The 21,720-nt window shown below is 36.2% G+C and overlaps 1 protein-coding gene across 1 annotated transcript in view; it reads left to right on the top strand.

Moving 5' to 3' along the window:
* FBXO11 (F-box protein 11) overlaps window positions 1-21,634 on the top strand; it is a 109,745-nt gene extending 88,111 nt beyond the window's left edge. Inside the window, exons 12-23 of the mRNA XM_052647829.1 lie at window positions 7,573-7,790; window positions 11,938-12,023; window positions 12,878-12,972; window positions 13,954-14,076; window positions 14,162-14,247; window positions 14,969-15,045; window positions 15,141-15,284; window positions 18,239-18,349; window positions 19,111-19,218; window positions 19,529-19,637; window positions 20,190-20,288; window positions 20,375-21,634. Of these exons, the coding sequence (XP_052503789.1) occupies window positions 7,573-7,790; window positions 11,938-12,023; window positions 12,878-12,972; window positions 13,954-14,076; window positions 14,162-14,247; window positions 14,969-15,045; window positions 15,141-15,284; window positions 18,239-18,349; window positions 19,111-19,218; window positions 19,529-19,637; window positions 20,190-20,288; window positions 20,375-20,504 (1,386 nt within the window). The 3' untranslated portion in view covers window positions 20,505-21,634. The remainder of the gene's footprint in view (window positions 1-7,572; window positions 7,791-11,937; window positions 12,024-12,877; window positions 12,973-13,953; window positions 14,077-14,161; window positions 14,248-14,968; window positions 15,046-15,140; window positions 15,285-18,238; window positions 18,350-19,110; window positions 19,219-19,528; window positions 19,638-20,189; window positions 20,289-20,374) is intronic.
* Window positions 21,635-21,720: the final 86 nt, after the last annotated feature.

The raw sequence follows: 21,720 nt of genomic DNA, 5'->3' as shown, positions 1-21,720 counted from the left end.
AATTGACTTTTTTTTTTGTAAATTGTAGCTGTTTTTTCCCAAGGAGTAGGAAAGAGGGGATTTTGGACATTAGGAGGTCTCAGCAAAAGTATGGAGGTTGTCAAAACATAAGAGTCTTCAGTGAATTCATCCTCGCTGGGTTCAAAGCATAGCTTTGTGTAACCTTCAGCTCTTAACTTCTCAGAGCCTTGGACATGCACTGGCTCATTTATACAACACACATAGATTGGGTTCTGTGGTTGATGGCAATGATGGTCCTAATTCTTCACTCCTTCCTTTGGGCACACTCTTTGCTACCTAATTTTGCAGCGTCCTCTCACTTTGCCCTTGACCCTGGGCTCAGCCATGCAACTTGCTTTGGTCAGTTGGATGTTAGCAAACAAGATGCAGTCCAGAGTCTTGAAATGGGTATGTACCTCTGTCGTCATGAGAACATGCCCAGGGGAGTCCGTTGGAAGATGAAAGATGTGTGAAGCAGATTCACATTACGGAAGCCAGCCTAGATCAGCCTTTGGCCGGCTGGTCCCCAGCAAAAATCAGCAGAGCCACCTAGCCAACTCTCTGTCTGGTCAACTAGTTTACCCCTAGATGTCTGAGAACAAAATCGTTTTTTTGGCATAAGCTGAGCTTTGGGGCTTTTGTTGTGCAGAATTATTGAGTCATTGCAGCTACCATTACATGCTAGCCACTTCTACAAGACTGACTACAAAGTTATATAAGGGGATAATAGTGCCTGTCTTGAAAGACCTTTGATGATTAAACAATAGAATACATATAAAGTACTTATCTATTAATAAATGCTTTCTGCTATTAAAAAAAAAAAAGAGTCTTAAGAATCTACCCCCTCTTAGAGGCCTCCGTTGGTAATAATTTTTTTTTTCCCTAATTTTTCCTTTTTTTTTTTTTTTTTAAATCACACCCTACCTATGGCCTGCAGAATCTTAGTTCCCCAACCAGAGATCAGATCCCTGCCCCCTGCATTGGGAGAGCGGAGTCTTCACCACGGATCATGAGGGAAGCCCTAGCAATAATTCTTAAACGGAATTCAAAATGGAACTCATATTTTTGTAATGAAACTATACTATGCTAGTATTTCTTTGCCTGTGTTGCCTTTAGACTTTGCCCCAGAGTTACATGTACAGTTTCAAGTATCATATTTATGCATGCCTCTGGTCTCTTTCGACTTCCCTGGTGGCTCAGAGGTTAAAGTGTCTGCCTGGAATGCAGGAGACCAGGATTCATTCCCAGGGTCGGAAAGACCCCCTGGAGAAGGAAATGGCAACCCACTCCAGTACTCTTGCCTGAAGAATCCCATGGAGGGAGGAGTCTGGTAAGCTACAGTCCATGGGGTCACAAAGAGTCGGACACGACTGAGCGACTTCACTCACTTCACTGGTCTCTTTCATAGATGATTTGAGGTACCAAAATAACTTTAACCTGAGTAAATTTCCTCATTTTTAAAAGACCTAATGCTGATGGTCACTTACTAAAATTCATCAAATAATACAGTCCCAGTACAGTTCACACAGTCCCAGTACAGTTTACATTTTATAGATTCAAGTTTATAAATTTTAAAAAGACAAATCTTGGGCGATCCTACAGATGAAATCTCATCAATCCTTAATGGAAATATATAAATTATATAGGCTTATAAGGAAAAAAATGGGAATAAAGCATATCTTGGGCCTCTCATCTATTTTAGTATTGTGATACAATCTTTTAAAATCTTTTGGTAGAATGTTCTTTATTATTAAGGTGTTTGTTGTGTTAGTTTCCATGATTGGTAGAGTATCACTAAGGTTAACCTTTTTAAAATTTGACTTTGTTTTTTAATAGAACTTCAGAGAACATCAGAGTAAATATTTAAATTAGTTTCTGTACTGTTCTCTGAAATTGTCTTTCCTCTTCCTTGTCTATGACCTGCTTAGAATTTAAACTCCTATATTGGCAAGAATGAATGGTGAAAGAATTTCTGTCATTTTTTTAATCTTAACATTTTAAAATATTACATGCCCTGTATAAAAGACATCCCTAGAATTTCAAAGGGTATGGTTCTAGAGTTTGTCATATTTAACTGCATGTTTAAACTTTTGAAAAATTATAAAAAATACTTTATATTTCACACCTCTGTACTCCATTATTTGTATCTTTATTTTTCTTGAGCACTTTAAAACATTTCTATTCCTACAGTTATTGGTCTGTATTTATATTTATTAACCTTCAGTCCTTTTATCACAGTTTTTCCATTCCTAATTTTATTTTGATTCATTCTTGGTGTGGCTATTCTTTCATCTAGCCATTTTGATTTTGTTTATTTTTAAAAGAAAGGCGTATGGGTATTGTAGTTTGAATTCTTCCTGCTTGAAAATGTCTACCCATTAACCTTTTAACTTTGCTGAGTATATAGTTTTTTATTTTCTTTCACTCAGAATTGGGTAGTTGTTTTTATATTTCTATAATTGAGTGTGACTGAGAAGTCAGATCATTCTGGGTTTTTGTTTTTGTTTTTTCCTTTCTAATGGAGATTTGCTTTTCTACTTCAGTTGTCCATGTGATGTTTTTGTTGTATGTTAATAGTTTTGTTTTGTTTTGTTTTTTACTACTTTTCTGTTTCATATATTCCTTTCTTGAGAAACTTAGTTATCTTCTCTATTACTTATGTTGTTCTATATTGTTTTGTTCTTTTCCTTTGTTCTGTGCTATGCTAAGTTGCTTCAGTCATGTGTGACTCTTGGCAGTCCCATGGACTGTAGCCTACCAGGCTCCTCTGTCCTTGGGATTCTCCAGGCAAGAATACTGGAGTAGGTTACAGTGCCCTCCTCCAGGGGACCTTCCCAACCCAGGGATCAAACCCACATTCTACGTCTTCTGCTTTGGCAGGCGGGTTCTTTACCACCAGCACCACATGGGATTCTGTGTAATTTCCTCAAATCTGTGTTTTTTACTGTGTCTACATATCTTTGTCTCTTTTTCTATTTTGTTTCCAGTATGGTTTTTATCTCTGATTCTTTTAATCTGTTTTTGTTTTATGGAATCCTTCTTGCATATATAAAACTGGAGACAATATTGTAATGAATTTCCCATGTATCCACCCTCCACGTTCAAACTTTCAATTCATGGTCAGTTTTATTTCGTCTGTACTTCCTCATACATTGCTTATTCTCTTCTTTATTCTGAATTATTTTGAAACAAATCTCAGATATCATCATCTCATCTGTAAACATTTCAGCATGTATCTTTCTTTTAAAGGTAGGATTCCTTCTTTTTCTTTTACATAACCACAGTGCCATTCTCACTCCTAAAATAATTTTTCTGTCAACATCTACAGTTCCCCAATTCTTTGTGTTTTTTTGTTTTAATATTCAGTCTGTTGCAGAGTATTATTTTCATAAAGTAAAATTAAAATATAGCAGTAGCAAATTGCTATAAAAATTTCAAGATACATATTCTAGGTTTATGAATTTTAACTCATGATAGATTGACAGTAGACAAAAACTATGTTGAAGTATGGTTTTCCTCTACTTTTTACTCTGGGTAGTCCTCTTTAGATAAAAAATGCAAGTTTTAGATAGTAGAAGTTGTACATTAGTGTGTGCCTTCAGAGTTTCTTCTTGTGCCTAAATTATTTCTATGAAAATATTCCTGTGGGATTATTTCCTTCCTCTCCTGTGTTCTGTTCATGACACTAGATGTCACTACGTAGTAGATCATTGGTTATGCTTGCTTATTAGAACAGTTACTTGGGGAAACATACCTTGCTAAAGGTGTATAGTACATTTGCTAGCTCTCACCTTAGTCTTCCTTATCCACATATCACAGTATTAGGCAAGTGTTTGATAGAGTATAGTTTGGGATTGTAGACGTTTATTTCAATGAAGATAACATTTGTCTCTTTTTATTCATTCCTTTTTTATCTGGGGAGTTTAAGAGAAACTCTTCAATACCTTTCATTCTGTCATCTTTAATAAAGACTATTTCAATTCAAAAAATTTTAATGAAAAAATATTTAATCTCACCTTTTATTTTTATATCAATTTTAATTTTTTTAGCTTGGTAGAATGATCATTTTTAAGGACTTATATATCAGAGATTTAGAAATGCTTGTGCTGAAAAGTTAACAAGCTTTTAATTTAGAATATAAAAGAAGCTGTTAGCAATCTGGTATCTTCTGGTAGGGAAATAAATCATTTTATGATAAGGAGTAATCTGGGAAAATGTCTGTGCCCTTGGAGTTTTATATATATAGTAGAGCTTTCATGGTTTGCATCTTAAAAGGCAAAGTAGAATTACGTTTTCTTATGGTCCATTACACCATTTTGCACTAAAGGCATTTCTTAACAAAATAGATGCATTTCATTAAAAAGTATTTTAAAGCAAAATTACACTAACTGAATCCTTTAATTCATAACAATAGATTGGTTTTCTTATGATATTATAAAACTATGTGTCAATCAAGTGTTGCCCTTTCTGACTAATGAAATCACAGTTGTAGCAATGTAAGAGATTCTAAGAGCATGAAGGAAAAAAATTTCTTTTCAAAAAGTTTTTGCTACTTTCTTTTCTTGAAAGTTATCTTAAAACAAAAGATACAGATTACAACTCCCATCTTTGATAGAACTAGGGGACATTTTTAACCTCTAAATTACAGTATGGTAAAATAACCATGTGCCTATGATCATGGTAACCAACTCAGATTAGAGCAGGTTCTAAAACTGCTTGTATTCAGGAAGAACCTAATGTGAATACAAATATATTAAGAAGTGATTGAGGGGCCTCCCTGGTGGTCCAGTAGTTAGGAAACCACCTGCCAATGTAGGGGACACCAGTTCCATCGCTAATCCAGGAAGATCCCACATGCCTTGGGGCAACTAAGCCCAAGCCACAGCTACTGAGCCCACACTCCAGAGCCTGCGAGCTGCAACTACAGAAGCCCACACACTCTAGCGCCTGTGCTCTGTAACAGGAAAAGCCACTGCAGTAAGAAGGCCCACATGCTGCAAGCAGAGAGAGCAGCCCCTGCTCACCGCAACTTGAGAAAGCCCACACGCACCAACAAAGACCCAGCACAGCCAACAATTCTAAAAAAAGAAGTGATTAGAAATTCCCTGGCAGTCAACTGGTTAGTACTCCGAGCTTTCACTGACAAGTGCATGGGATCTATCCTTAGTCTCCCGACAGGGAGTCCCTGCAAGCTGTGCCTCGCAGCCACCAAAAAAAAAAAAGTGATTTAAACAACTAGTAGCAAGTTTAGGATAGAATTGTCACTGGGTATCTAAGCAAAAGAAAACAAGATAATTGTAGGAGAGCAAAATCTCATCTTTCGTAATAGGAGATCAACAATACCTAAAACTGCAAACTCAAGATAAGGCAGTACACATTTTCACTTAAAAATATGAAAGTAAGTCAAAAGAATTGAAAATGGGGACCTCTGGACAAGGGAAAATGAAGAAAGGGACTGCTGTTTGCCTTAGTAAACTTGTGGGTCCTAGTTGACTCTCCTGAGTGTGCAAAATCAAAACCTAAAGAAAACAAGTAACTCACTGGTGGTCTAGTGGATAGAATTCTGCACTTTCACAGCTGAAGGCTTGGGTTCAGTTCTTGTTCAGGGAACTAAGATCCAGCAAGATGTGTGGTGTTGCCAAAAAAGCAACGGTACATTTGAAAATTTTCTAGTAGATACACTGTAGCAAAGTATACTTGCAGTACCATATGTTGCACTAGCACAGCCAGAACATGACACTGTCCTGTCACTGGAATCTTCATAGAAGCCCAGTAAATAGCATACCTTTCCTGCCGCATTGTGAGCAAATGCAGAAATCAAAGCTATGAAGTAGCATAGGGAGGTTGAAATATCAGCTTCATTTCCCTTAAAAGTTAAATTGGATGATACAACTTAGAATGAGAACTAAATGGGTCTGTTTAACTGAACCCTGGAATAAAATGGGCTTATCTACTTAGTCACAGGCAATGTTCATGGAATAGTAAAGAAGGTATACTCCCCTAAGGGCAGCTCATTTCTGTGAGAAAAAGAGTGAAGCTGAATTGAGCATACTCACTTTATTGTTTCCCAAGTTTACCATTCAGGGTATATCATTCAACTCCTGACAGAGAGAGAGAGAAACAAGTTGAGCTCCCTTCTCAATGATGAAAACATCAAAATGTTGAATTGTTTCAATCTGACATTAATCTCTTTCAGTTTAATCTCTTTTACAATTTTTGTTTCTTTGATACTCAGTTTTGCCATAATAGTCTGTATACACCTGGTATTGATCCCTTTTTTTTTTTTTTGGTATAAATCAAAGAAGAAAAAATTTTTTCATATATTAAGGAGCTATTTTTGATGCAACCCCCCAATTTTTAAAAAAGAGTAAGTTTATAACCTATATGCTAACAGGTAAGTTATAAGTGATTTGTACTTTATTTATGGGAAATGAAACCTGAAAACTACTTCTAAATGTTATTCTCAGAGAGACATTTTCTTAAAGAGTTAAATATGTAGTATATTAGAATACTCAGAGTTACATCCTGTTTTAACCTCTACTAGATTTGGCAAAAAGTTTACCAAGTCACGTTTGAGTGCTTACCATATGTAAAATCTTAAATAGATGCTCCAGAAGTTAGTAAAAGAGGCACCCTTTCTCTTCAGGAGCTTATAATCAGATAAAAATGGATATAACAAATTAAGCACAAGATAGTACATGGAAGTAGCATAAGAAAATACTTAGTGCTAAAGGGAATTTAATGAGAGGGGAACACATTGAGTTTTTGAAGGGAGGTAGACAAGGAGTATGAAATGGCCTCTAGGAGTGCTGTCATTTAACTTTCATTTTTTCCTCTAACATTCAGTCTGACTGGGTCTTAGAATTTAAGATATCACTATTACAGTAATGTTTATTATCTTTAGAAAATAAGTAAAATATATCCATTGTAGAAAGTCCTAAGAAATTTAGAGAAGCATAAAGGATATGCATAAACATGCATAATACCACTGCTCATTTAATCACACTGTCATATTCTTGTTTTATCCTTCAGGGTTTTTTTGTGTGGTTTTTTTTTTTTTTTTTTTTCAAATAAAATTGAGATCATATTGAATGTATATGAATGTCTTCACAATATTTTGTGTCAGTTATCTGTTGTGCTAAAATGAACATTATTATGTCTTTTACTGTAGTCTCTGATTATGTCCTTTGGTCAACTTTTTAATAGTTGGTTTTTGGGACATTTTAAAGGTTTTCTTTAATACTTAAATAAACATTTTGTTGAATATATATTCTTACTTGGTAATGGTATTTATTTGCGTTTATTGAATAAATCTTTCCCTATTTTTCTTTCCTGGCTTTGAATATACTCACATTAATTAGAGGATTTAATTAATTCAAATTAATTAAACTGAAATGCTTAAAACATTTAAATGTTTATAATTTGAAATTTAGTATATATCTGTCTCTGTTTCATTCTTAACTCTTGAATGTTTCTAATACTTAATGTGGAGGTATACATTTAAAAGGTTTATTAAGTCATTTCCTTTTGGAAAGTAGCCTTATCTTCAGGCTTAATTTCTGTGTTTTCCAGGGTTACTTTGAAAGCTGCAACATACACAGAAACCGGATAGCAGGCTTTGAAGTAAAAGCTTATGCTAACCCCACAGTGGTTCGATGTGAAATTCATCATGGGCAGACCGGGGGAATATATGTTCATGAAAAAGGAAGAGGACAATTCATAGAGAATAAAATCTATGCAAACAACTTTGCAGGTGTATGGATTACCTCAAATAGTGACCCAACAATAAGGTATTTCTACATAATTATGGAAGAGAATTATATTTTCACTTTATGTTTTGTGTTATAAGAAGAGTTAAGATATTTAGCTTTAACTCTGTTTTTCCTAGACACCTGATTACTATAAAATAGATTTACCTAATAAAAGTCTGTTCATCTGAATGAACATAGCTATTGCATTTATTTTGCGGTGTTTTTTATTAGTGATCTCATCTATGTAACCTATTTTTTATGAAAAGTTACAAATGCTGTGATTTTCGTTTTAAATTCATCAAACTTCGTTATAGATGAGTAAATAGGTCTGTGATCTTCTCTTGAAATCTGAATGATCTGTCTTATCCTTTTTCTTTATTTCTGAGATCAGATAGTTATTAATTATCTCTTAAGATATTTAGACAAAGAGACCAAGATAACAAAAGAGTCAAAACTTTAAGCTGTCAGTTCCTAACACTCCCTCTGGCCACAGCAAGGAAACAAACAGATCCAGTCTTTTTTATCATTATTTATTTTATTTTTGGCTAAGCTGGGTGTTCATTGGTGTACGTGGACTGTCTCTAGTGGCAGAGTGGAGTCTGCTCTCTAGTTGCAGTGTGTGGGCTTCTTGTTGCAGTGGCTCCTCTTGTTTCAGAGCACAAGCTCTAGAGCGTGGGCTCAGTAGTTGTGGCACATGGTATTAGTTGCCCCAGTGCTTATGGAATCTTCCAAAGTCCCCTGCATTGGGAGGTGGATTTTTAACCACTGGACCACCAGGGGAATCCACAGAGCCAGTCTTATAGGCACTGGCTAAGACTGTAAATTCATATCACATTCAATATCACAGTAATCCAAGTCTATGCTCCAAACAGTAACGCTGAAGAAGCTGAAGTTGAACAGTTCTCTGAAGACCTACAAGACCTTTTAGAACTAACACCCAAAAAAGATGTCCTTTTCATTATAGGGGACTGGAATGCGAAAGTGGGAAGTCAAGAAACACCTGGAGTAACAGGCAAATTTGGCCTTGGAATACGGAATGAAGCAGGGCAAAGGCTAATAGAGTTTTGCCAGGAGAATGCACTGGTCATAGCAAACACCCTCTTCCAGCAACACAAGAGAAGACTCTACACATGGACATCACCAGATGGTCAACACCAAAATCAGATTGCTTATATTCTTTGCAGCCAAAGATGGAGAAGCTCTATACAGTCAACAAAAACAAGACCGGGAGCTGACTGTGGCTCGGACCATGAACTCCTTATTGCCAAATTCAGACTTAAATTGAAGAAAGTAGGGAAAACCGCTAGACCATTCAGGTATGACCTAAATCAAATCCCTTATGGTTATACAGTGGAAGTGAGAAATAGATTTAAGGGACTAGATCTGATAGAGTACCTGATGAACTGTGGACTGAGGTTCATGACATTGTACAGGAGACAGGAATCAAGACCATCCCCATGGAAAAGAAATGCAAAAAAGCAAAATGGCTGTCTGGGGAGGCCTTACAAATAGGTGTGAAAAGAAGAGAAGCAAAAAGCAAAGGAGAAAAGGAAAGATATAAGCATCTGAATGCAGAGTTCCAAAGAATAGCAAGAAGAGATAAAGACTTCCTCAGCGATCAATGCAAAGAAATAGAGGAAAACAACAGAATGGGAAAGACTAGAGATCTCTTCAAGAAAATTAGCGATACCAAGGGAACGTTTCATGCAAAGATGGGCTCGATAAAGGACAGAAATGGTATGGACCTAACAGAAGCAGAAGATATTAAGAAGAGGTGGCAAGAATATACAGAAGAACTGTACAAAAAAGATCTTCACGACCCGGATAATCATCTATGGTGTGATCACTCACCTAGAGCCAGACATCCTGGAATGTGAGTCAAGTGGGCCTTAGAAAGCATCACTACAAACATAGCTAGTGGAGGTGATGGAATTCCTGAAAGATGATGCTGTGAAAGTGCTGCACTCAATATGCCAGCAAATTTGGGAAACTCAGCAGTGGCCACAGGACTGGAAAAGATCAGTTTTCATTCCAATCCCAAAGATAGGCAATGCCAAAGAATGTTCAAACTACCACACAGTGGTACTCATCTTACACACTAGTAAAGTAATGCTCAAAATTCTCCAAGCCAGGCTTCAGCAATACGTTAACCGTGAACTTCCAGATGTTCAAGCTGGTTTTAGAAAAGGCAGAGGAACCAGAGGTCAGGTTGCCAACATCCGCTGGATCATCGAAAAAGCAAGAGAGTTCCCAGAAAAACATCTATTTCTGCTTTATTGACTATGCCAAAGCCTTTGACTGTGTGGATCACAATAAACTGGAAAATTCTGAAAGAGATGGGAATACCAGACCACCTGACCTGCCTCTTGAGAAACCTATATGCAGGTCAGGAAGCAGCAGCTCGAATGGAACATGAAACGACAGACTCGTTCCAAATAGGAAAAGGAATATGTCAAGGCTGTATATTGTCACCCTGCTTATTTAACTTCTATGCAGAGTACATCATGAGAAATGCTGGGCTGGAAGAAGCACAAGCTGGAATCAAGATTGCCGGGAGAAATATCAATAACCTCAGATATGCAGATGACACCACCCTTATGGCAGAAAGTGCCAAAGAACTAAAGAGCCTCTTGATGAAAGTGAAAGAGGAGAGTGAAAAAATTGGCGTAAAGTTCAACATTCAGAAAACGAAGATCATGGCATCTGGTCCCATTACTTCATGGGAACTAGATGGAGAAACAGTGGAAACAATGTCAGACCTCATTTTTTGGGGCTCCAGAATCAGTGCAGATGGTGACTGCAGCCATGAAATTAAAAGACACTCCTTGGAAGGAAAGTTATGACCAACCTAGACAGCATATTCAAAAGCAGAGACATTACTTTGCTGACTAAGGTCCGTTGAGTCAAGGCTCTGGTTTTTCCAGTAGTCATGTATGGATGTGAGAGTTGGACTGTGAAGAAAGCTGAGGGCCGAAGAATTGATGCATTTGAACTGTGGTGTTGGAGAAGACTCTTGAGAGTCCCTTGGACTGCAAGGAGATCCAACCAGGCCACCCTAAAGGAGATCAACCCTGGGATTTCTTTGGAAGGAATGATGCTAAAGCTGAAACTCCAGTACTTTGGCCATCTCATGTGAAGAGTTGACTCATTGGAAAAGACTGATGCTGGGAGGGATTGGGGGCAGGAGGAGAAGGGGACGACCGAGGATGAGATGGCTGGGTGGCCGACATCACGGACTCGATGGACGTGAGTCTGAGTGAACTCTGGGAGTTGGTGATGGACAGGGAGGCCTGGCGTGCTGCGATTCATGGGGTCGCAAAGAGTCGGACACGACTGAGCAACAGAACTGAACTGAACTGAAGACTGTAAAACAGAACTATTATAATGAAATCAATGACCATGAATTATTTCTGTAAAATTGATTTCCACTGGCTTTATGAAAGTTGATTATGTGATTTCCATCTTAGTTACTATTCAACAAATGCTTATAGATGAGCTAAGAAAAGTTCTTTTAAATGGATTAGCCCCTTTTTTTGTAAATATTAATAAGTTTTGTTTTTGTTTCCTTTGACCTCGCTTCTTGTGGGATCCTAGTTCTCTGACCAGAGATCAGACCTGGGCCCTCTGAAGTGGAAGTGGAGGGTCCTAACCACTGGACTGTCTGGGAGTTCCCTGAATTAGCACTTTTGAGGGGAATTTTTAAGAATGCTGCTACTGCTGCTGCTAAGTCACTTCAGTCGTGCCCGACTCTGTGTGACCCCATAGATGGCAGCCCACCAGGCTCCCCAGTCCCTGGGATTCTCCAGGCAAGAACACTGGAGTGGGTTGCCATTTCCTTCTCCGATGCATGAAAGTGAAAAGTGAAAGTGAAGTCGCTCAGTCGTGTCTGACTCTGAGCGACCCCATGGACTGCAGCCCACCAGGCTCCTCTGTCCATGGGATTTTTCAGGCAAGAGTACTGGAGTGGGGTGTCAGCATCTCAAATACTGAATGGCTTTTCCAAAGCTTTAAGTCTTAGAATTGAAGGGAAATCATCTAGTTCCTCATTTCACAAATTAGGAAGCTGAGGCTCATAGAAGTTAAATAATTTTCTAAGGTCACATGAACATGGCTGGGCTTTTAATAAAACAAGCAAGCTTTTCTGAATAGATTCTTTTGTGTTTTTTATTTCCCCACATGATTATAGGGGGAATTCTATATTTAATGGAAATCAAGGTGGAGTTTACATCTTCGGTGATGGACGAGGCCTTATCGAAGGAAATGACATTTATGGTAAATATATTTTGTTCTGTAAAATTTTAGAGCCTGGCCTGTGTTCCTGTCATTAGTAAAGGGACCATTTTGAAACCTTCTGAATAGGAGAACTGATCTAGGTTCTTTAAATTCTCAATAAAGATTATTCTGTGGCATTTATTCACTTAACAAACATTTACTGAGTATCTACTATGTATTAGGCACTGTTCTACATACTAGGGATGAAAATAAAAGTAAGACCCTATTCTCACAGAGTGTTTGCAGTTCCCTTAGATTCATTCCATTGTTTAGCAATTTCTGTGGTAGTTTTATACACTTTGGTACTAATTAGAAAGGGAAAATACTTATTCCTCATTAAAACTTTTGAGGTATTAATTCAGCAAACAGTTATTAGGTATCTGTGTGCTAGACAGTGATATGTTCCTGGGTGTCCTCTTTTGCTAATACTTACTGGATAATACACATAATTTTACTCATTGCTAGGTACTTTTTTGAGTACCTTACTTGAATTAAGTCATATAATATTTACATCAACCCTGTGAAGTAGGCAGTATTAAATATTCCCCCACTTACTGGTCAGGAAACAAAGGTACAAGGAGGTTTAAGCAACTTAAAGTCACACAGGAACTAAGTCAAATTCCTGGGAGTCAAAACTTAACAGCCTGGCTCCAGCATCTCTGGTCTTAACCACTATTCTTAGACTGCCTGCAATTGTTCTGCATCTTCTTACACTCCTAGTTTCCTTAGTTTTGTCCTGAAATCTTCATGGATCATAAGTATCTTTCTGAATATGACATATTTCACAGAATTGTGCTCTTACTATGTTCCATTAGGCTCCATATGTTGATATTGTAACTTTTATTTTTAAATAGGCAATGCATTAGCAGGAATTCAGATTAGGACAAACAGTTGTCCAATTGTTCGACATAACAAAATTCATGATGGCCAGCATGGTGGAATTTATGTGGTAAGTTAATAAATAAATACAGTTAATTAATAAATACAGTTCTAGAACTTCATGAATCAAAGTTGGGGTAGAAAAGAGAATACAAAATTATGTCTACCTTTAAGTAGGCCATATTCAACTTTTTCTCTCTCCCAGTGTATGAATGACTTAATATTTTGTGTGTAGTGCTCTGTATAATTTTGTCAACTGACTAAATTTAAGCATAGGAGATAACACCTTTTTATTGAAATATCTAATTATAATGGCAGTATGGGCTGAACGCATACAATAAATGGTTGGCAGTCTGAGTTATACTTGTTACGCTAGAATTTGGCCAGTGTGATTACTGTATGAGTCTCTAAGATTTTCCGAAAGTATTAATTAAAATCATAATATCACTGAGTATTAATAATGCTAGACTTGAATATTTTTATCTTCTGTAAAAGCCAGACATTTGACATGTTGAAACATAATTAAGCATCATACAAAATTTAAAAACCTATGTATTAGTGTATTAGTCCTGTGTCTTCTGTCATCATAGTATCTGACACTGTTATTCAAGTAAGAAAATGTAGAGAATTTCAGAAAGGTCCTTGTAAGATGCCAGGTGTGAGTCTAATTTTTATTCCTAGTTCTAGAAATGTTCATGTCTTAAATCTTCTACTGAAAATAAAAATGTTAGTAACTTGAACCTTGTTTTGAACCAGTGATAGGTTGAAATAATTATTAACTTCTTACGTGAGAGAACTTTGGTTTGTTTTGTATCTTAGAATGAGATAAGAAAATCCAGTGCTGCTATTCTTACCATAATAGATTTAAAAATACAAAAATACACAAAGGACAGTATAAAACCTTTGAGCTTAAACTCAGGTAAAGACTAGGTAAGAGAATGTTACCAGTTAGCTCTTTTTTTCTGGTCATAATTTGTCTCAAAAGGTAGACTGTACTGTAAATTACTTGGCTTATACAAGATACATATTATAGTCAATAACTTTTATTTAGCATGAGAAAGGACAAGGCGTAATAGAAGAGAATGAAGTCTATAGTAATACTCTGGCCGGAGTCTGGGTGACAACTGGCAGCACTCCAGTACTGAGAAGAAATAGGATACACAGTGGCAAGCAGGTAAGGTTATGTTTGACTTAGTATGGGAAATTATTGTCTTATAAACACATTTTTTTAATTTGAAAAAATTCTTCATTAATTTTAGGTTGGTGTTTATTTTTATGACAATGGACATGGAGTACTAGAGGACAATGATATTTATAATCATATGTATTCAGGGGTTCAGATAAGGTAAATGTTTTCACATTTGGCTTTCTTCGGGGAGGGAATTGTGAGTGTGTAGGGTAAATAGAAAAAATTACCTAGTTACTAAATGCTCAATCTTTATTCCTCCTTTTGTACATGTGTTCATATTCTATCATACTCTTGGCTTAAGTTGTGTGTAAGTTTTGGCTGAATGACACATATGCCGTAAGAGCTCATTTCCACTGTTGTGTCATCCAGTATAACGGTCCTTATCAGCTATCAGTGTACTCTATCATACTTGGAGAGTGGAAAGCTATGTAAAAATACCTGTAAGGTACCTACATGTCGTAGGTACTTATTAAATGGGAGCTTCTGTTTTTATGCTCATTCTGCAAAATTAATAGGCTTTAAATCCTTTCTTGTATTTTACCAGTTTTTGGAATTGTAGTACTCCTGATCATATTTTATTTTACATATGAGGGGAGCATATAATAATAAATGTTGCTTAATCTAACCTCCTCAGTTTAGTTTACATATTAGGAGACTCTATAGTAATAATCTATAGCTAAGTCTGTTCTGTGGGAAGACAGAATTACACAAAATTAAGCCCGTTTCCTCACTGACAGACTTCTCAGAGTATCTTGAAGGTGATGTTTAATTATGTCGTTAATTGTTACAGTGATTATTGTGGGTTTAAAACCCACTGTTAACATGGGATGTGGGAGCAGAAGCAATGAGATAGTATTACTTTCTATTTTATCCATAGGACTGGAAGCAACCCCAAAATTAGGCGCAACAAAATCTGGGGAGGACAGAATGGTGGAATTCTAGTTTATAATTCTGGTATGTTTAATCTTTTACCTTTTTTTTTTTTTCAGTGATATTATCTTTAGAAATACACTTTCTAAATAACATAACCTAAATTTTTCCATTTATAGGTCTAGGCTGTATAGAAGACAATGAAATATTTGACAATGCAATGGCTGGAGTCTGGATTAAGACAGACAGTAATCCTACACTAAGAAGAAATAAAATCCATGATGGAAGAGATGGTGGCATCTGTATATTTAATGGGGGTCGAGGTATTGTTGTTAACTTTGCATTAGTTAAAAACCCAGTTTTCCATTATTCTTCCATATCTTTAATGATCAATGACATTGCCAGTTAATGTCATTGTAAGGGAATCATGGTCTTTCCTTATTAAATCTTGAGATGGCTTAGGAGGTTAGTGCCTAGAGTTAAAGGAGACATGTTTGCAGAATTTTTCTTCTCCTGTTATAGCTACTTTGTGCCGCTTTTTTAAGGCTTTTTTTAGTAAGGCTTTTTTAAGGTAGCAGAATTTGTTTACACCCCCTCTCTGGACTTTTTATTATCCAGAATAGTGATATGATTATAATAAACTTTAAAGTCAAGTTATAGAACTAGCTGTGAAAAATTAATTGGTCTGTAAATATATAAAAATGTCTGTAGTCAGTAAGTATTGCTTATTTGTACCTGTTCACAACCATCTTTATTAGAGAATTGAATTATTGAAGCCAAGATGTGCTCAGTTTGGTATCCATAAAGGTCAAATCAACTTTGCATTGAGGCAAAAGCTTACAGTCCCTGCCTCTTGCCAGTTTATTTTGTTCATAGAGACTATCGAACGCAAATTATCACCATTCCTGAAGTATCAGTAACCCAACATCATACATACCTTGTATAGAAGATTAGCTAGTAATTACTCTAACATAGCAAGACTTAATCAACAAAATTTACTGCTACCAGCAAGCAGCATGATTCCATTAATGACATAGACTCTCAAGAAACTTATAATCTAGTAGTTCAGTAAATGACATAATACTCTGATAGGATTCTTTATAAGATACAATGAGAAAACACAGTACAGAATTGTTGGTTTTATTTGTAAGGTGTTGGAAAAGGTTCTGGAGTAAAAGCACTCTTGAGCTGTGTCTTAGAAAAATGAGTATTTACTGGTAAGATGAGGGGTTAGGGGTTTGAAGGCCATTCTGGTATAGAACGTAGTTATTTCACTCTTTCATTTGTTCTAGTATATACTTACTAATTCGGAGAAGGCGATGGCACCCCACTCCAGTACTCTTGCCTGGAGAATGCCATGGACGGAGGAGCCTGGTGGGCTGCAGTCCATGGGGTCGCTAGGAGTCGGACACGGCTGAGCAACTTCACTTTCACTTTTCATTTTCATGCATTGGAGAAGGAAATGGCAACCCACTCCAGTGTTCTTGCCTGGAGAATCTTGCCAGGGACGGGGGAGCCTAGTGGGCTGCCGTCTCTGGGGTCGCACAGTTGGACATGACTGAAGCGACTTAGCAGTAGCATACTTACTAATTGAACATACCTGTGCCTAACACTGTGATACAGATACTGAAGATAAAATGGTGAATATAAAACAGAAATATAAAACATTCAGAAAGCTTATAGTCTAATGGAGTAGCACATTGTAAACAACAGTCTAAAAGGAAACAGTGGTTTAGTAAGGCAAGAGATTCTGAAAGTTGAGGCTGGAAAGGAGGCAGGGCCCAAATCATTAAAGGCTTTGTTTTTATATATGCAGTATAATGAAAAGGCTTTGTATGTATGCAGTAGTTTGGACTAGACCTTAGCAATAGTACTTGAGGAGCCTATAGTGGACATCTGCAAGATTAGAGGTAGGGTCTTGGAATAGTCAGGCTTCTCTTGTGGCTCAGTGGTATGAAGAATCCACCTGCAGTGCAAGAGTCGAGGAGACGCATGTTTGATACATGGGTCGAGAAGATCCCCTGGAGGAGGGCATGGCAACCCACTCCAGTATTCTTGCCTGGAGAATCCCATGGACAGAGGAGCCTGGTGGGCTACAGTCCATGGGGTCACAAAGAATCGGACACAACTGAAGTGACAGCACGCATGCACTCACACACTTGGAATAGTCTTTTCTAGGAGAAAAGGAATTTACAGGTTAATACTTAACAATTACAGATAGGTCAGATGTGTACAGAAATAAAAGCATTTCATGTCTTCAGGGAGCAGAGAAACACTAGTACATAACTAAATATGATTCAGTGTACATAAGTAGGTTTTATAGGAGTCATGTTAATACTTATTTAGTACTGTGTACTTTTACATGTATTAACTAATCCTCATAATAACCCTATTGTGGTAGGTGCTATTATGCCTATTTTACTGATAAGGAAATTGAAATAAAGAGAAGTAATTTGCCCAGAGTTTGGAAGTGGTTAAGTCAGTATTTGAAGGCATGAAGTCTGATTCCTCAGTCTACTCTTAATCATCGTTATCATCCCAGAAGAGAGAATAAATTTGATAGAGGAAAACCAAAAACATCCCAGAGGAAGTGACATTAAGAAGAAAGACTATGGGAAGACACTGCAGAAAGAGGAAATAATATAAAGCAAAGGCAATAGAGATAAAAATGTATAGTATATTCATAGTGTAAGTAATGTAGTGAAACAAGAGGGGTAGGTTGGAATATTTTGAAAGACTCTAAACAGCAAGTTAAATTTTAAACTTTATTCTGTATGTTTTTTATACTGATAAAGGGATATGATAGAGTTGTAGGGAACTTGGGGAAACAATAGCAGAAGAGAGACCGAAGTAAAGAAACTGACCAAGGAATGCTGATAGTAGCCAGAAAGAATTGGGGCTTGAATCTAAAGCATGGAGAATGCAGAGATCTTAAAAATACTTCAGAGGAATTAATTCAGCAGTGTTGAGTAAGAATCAGCTTTATGCCTTGTGCCTCGGCACTGTGGATGCAGTGGTAAGCTATACATGGTCCTTGCAACCATGGGACTTCCAGTTTATTGGCTGGAATGCTTATCTGCTAATTTTAAAATTTTTGCTTAAATTTACTTAAATATTTGTGAATTACTAAACAAACTTTCTTTTCAGTTGAAAAATTAGTGCTATGAATTTTATAGTCCAGTTAATAAAAAACTAAAAGAAAACCTAAATACCACCAAAAAGACAGTAAAATTTGCTATGTGGATTAGCCCTAACCTGGGGAAATATTTCATTATAGGTCTCCTTGAAGAAAATGATATTTTCAGGAATGCTCAAGCAGGTGTTCTAATCAGCACTAATAGTCATCCAGTCTTGAGGAAAAACAGAATATTTGATGGATTTGCTGCAGGTTTGTATTTTCTTTTGTGACCTGTAGCTTGTTTGCTGTACATTAAATTGATTCTTGGTATATCATTTCTTAATAACTAAAGGTGTGCAGTGTGCTGTGGAAGTCGGCCGAATGCTTGTTTACAATTGCTGTTAAGAGTACCTAATCCAAGTTTTGGATTCAGTCCACGGGGTTGCAGAGTTGGACATGACTTAGTGACTGAGCTCACACAGTCCAAGTTTTGGATTCTTCTACTCTAAGCCAAACTTACAGTAGTTGTTCTTATAGTTCAGTAGTAATTAAGAATCATTAATTGGATAGAGTAATACTGGCTACCATTAGGAATAAGATAAAATGCAAGCCCTCTGACCTCACAAATAATGTTTTTTAAAGATATTGGTAAGTAAAATTCAAGTATTATGCATGTATTTCAACTTTTTGCCAGTAAAGACAATTTCTCTTAATTCTAAATAACCATCTAGCTCCTGCCTACACATATTTCTGGGTCCTATCTTCTTAGTTGGAGAGAAATTTTAAAATGTCATTATCAATAAAGTAGAGTATGAACCATTTGTATTATTCCTTCCTTAGCAGGGATAGAGAACTAAGTGATTCAAATAAGCTTCCATTTTTTCTTTAGATGTTAGGAATTAATATACAGTTTACTACATTTAACATACTTTTTATATAAAAGAACTAGTTTACTACATTTGCTATATTTCAGGTTTCTTTTAAGAAACTATATAAAGTGATGCATCTGCTGTTTGTAAATTTTGCTTCAGGTATTGAAATTACAAATCATGCAACTGCAACACTAGAAGGCAATCAAATTTTTAACAACCGATTTGGAGGCTTATTTTTAGCATCTGGTGTTAATGTGACAATGAAAGGTATGTTGGAATCTTGTGTTCTGCCTATAAGTGCACTAAATATACCATGAGAAGATAATCAGAAGTCATTGCTATCCAATAATTTAATTCCTGTTACTGTACAGTAGTTAACCAGCAACTCAAGAGATGTATTTTGAAAGTTTTGTTTCAACTTATTCTAAATAGTTGGGAGTACCTTATACAAGGAAAACTCATTTCTATGGCAGGTGTTTTTTTTTTTAGCTCATTGATTAGTCTCTTTTAAAGCTCTTAAACTGTATTTTAAAGTCTTTATACTATAGAATATTGCTTATTTTTTCTTTTATTACAGATAACAAAATAATGAACAATCAAGACGCCATAGAAAAGGCTGTTAGTAGAGGCCAGTGTTTATATAAAATATCAAGTTATACCAGCTATCCCATGCATGATTTCTACAGGTATATTTGTTATTTTCTTAAAAAAAAGATACTAAGGTTTTCTCTCCTTAACTGACAAGAACTCGAACATTTTTAGCTTTCCCTTAAGTGTATGAGCTAAAAGAAAGTAAACTGGTTATTTGCTAATAGAATTTAACTGAAAATTATTAGCTGTCCACATTAAGTTCTGTGATCAGTCTTCTTGGAGGATCCTTTGTTTGAGACCATAAAATGTGGGAAAATGTAGTACTGTACAACTGTAGATACCACTGAAAATGCAAAACATTTATACTGTTTTCCTGGACTGTCATTAAGTATTCCTTTATATCCTAGCTACCATGAGTGGTTTTAATTCTCCTCTCCCCCATATTGACTCAATAAAGGTAGCTACTTGTTTTCCTTGGGAGACACAAAATAGGAAATTGTTATAGTCCATTGAAGTCTCTTTTCAGAACTAGACTAGACCACAAAACTTTTGGTCCTCTTAAAAGCCAAAGGTCCTAGGGTAATATATAACAGATTGCAGTATTCTGAATATGATTGAGGAAAATAATGTAAGCTTCTGTTTTTTAGATGTCACACTTGTAACACCACAGATCGAAACGCCATATGTGTGAACTGCATTAAGAAGTGCCATCAGGGACATGATGTAGAATTTATTAGACATGATAGGTATGTATGTAGCACACTTGCTATATTACTCAATTATTTTCCTCTCCTTACTTTCCTAATCTTTGGGTTTTCATATTTTGTTTTAGGTTTTTCTGTGACTGTGGTGCTGGAACACTGTCTAATCCTTGTACATTAGCTGGTGAGCCTACACATGATACAGATACACTATATGACTCTGCTCCACCTATAGAATCTAATACATTGCAGCACAACTGAATACCTTCCCTAAAGAAAAAGTCCTGCCATTCTAACGTCATAACTTAAAACGTTTTTGGTTTTGTTTTGTTTTGTTTTGTTTGGAAGATTTAAAATATTTGCCCATGCTACAGGAAGAGACTGTATTAAAAATGGATACACAAGGTCAGTTGACACTATGAAGCTCAAGCTACCAAAAAGAAAGTGGCAATATATTGACTCAGGATCTCAAAGCTGGGTGTTTTAGCATTACTGTGTAAAGACTTTTGAAGGGACAGAAGTGAAGAAAATAAGCTTCAATTTTGTACAGATACCAACTTCTGAAAAAAAAGCTGGTGTTTTTACAACTAGCATCGAATGCAGTCCAACTTGCAGTAGTACTACTCTTCACTAGACAAGCAGCTTTGTTGCTGCTTTTATGGACGTGGGTACCAATTGCTTTTGTAATATGGTAAAAATGTGAGCTAGCACTTCTGCGTTTCTTTTGATTTTTTTTAACATGTATTCAGATTGAGAAATATGATTTTAATGCTTTAATCTCATGTAGTTTGTTTTTAATTTCAAGCAAAATCTTATTGTACTTGAATGTGCCCTGTTTTGTTAGCACACCTAGACTTGCTGTAACTGTACTCATGTCCCAGTATGTACGTTCTTTCTATGAAAGAGAAAACACTAATCTTAAATTATATCCAGCAATGTTTCTGGTATCCTTTAAGAAAAGTTAAGACTATTATTTCCTTCCCTTCCCTGTGCAGCATTCAAAATCACCCCTAGAAAGAGTGTTTTAATGAGACTTCCTAGGAAGGGATGCACTGTAAAACAAAAGTATTCTTGTAACTCAGTTTTGTGAAAGGTAAAAACTACTATGTTTTAAAAGTACACTTTAGAAAGTCTCTTCAAAACAGTCCTGTATTTGAACTCTGTTCATAGTTTTTTTTTGAACAGTTTAGACAAATTGCTGGAAATTAAAACAATTTCCCGCATTAAGCTGAGACAAGTATATATACAGCCCTATACAGTTTCATAGCCCCCCCCCCATTTATGTGTATTGGTGACAGTGGGTATAAACAGCCTGAAAGTGTATGCATGTACCATAACATCTAGACTTAATATATTGTGGAGTATTCAATAACCATTATGTAGAAGGTAGATAAGAATTAAAAGGGTTTAATTTCCTAGAAAGAAAATGGAAAAATGGTCATTTTTAAAAAATAAAGTTTATTAGATCATAATGTTG

This window comes from Budorcas taxicolor, chromosome 11 (genome assembly GCF_023091745.1).
Source record: "Budorcas taxicolor isolate Tak-1 chromosome 11, Takin1.1, whole genome shotgun sequence".
Taxonomy (NCBI): Eukaryota; Metazoa; Chordata; class Mammalia; order Artiodactyla; family Bovidae; genus Budorcas; species Budorcas taxicolor.
Note: the sequence above shows the minus strand (reverse complement) of the source record. Positions and strands in the feature narration are given on the sequence as shown.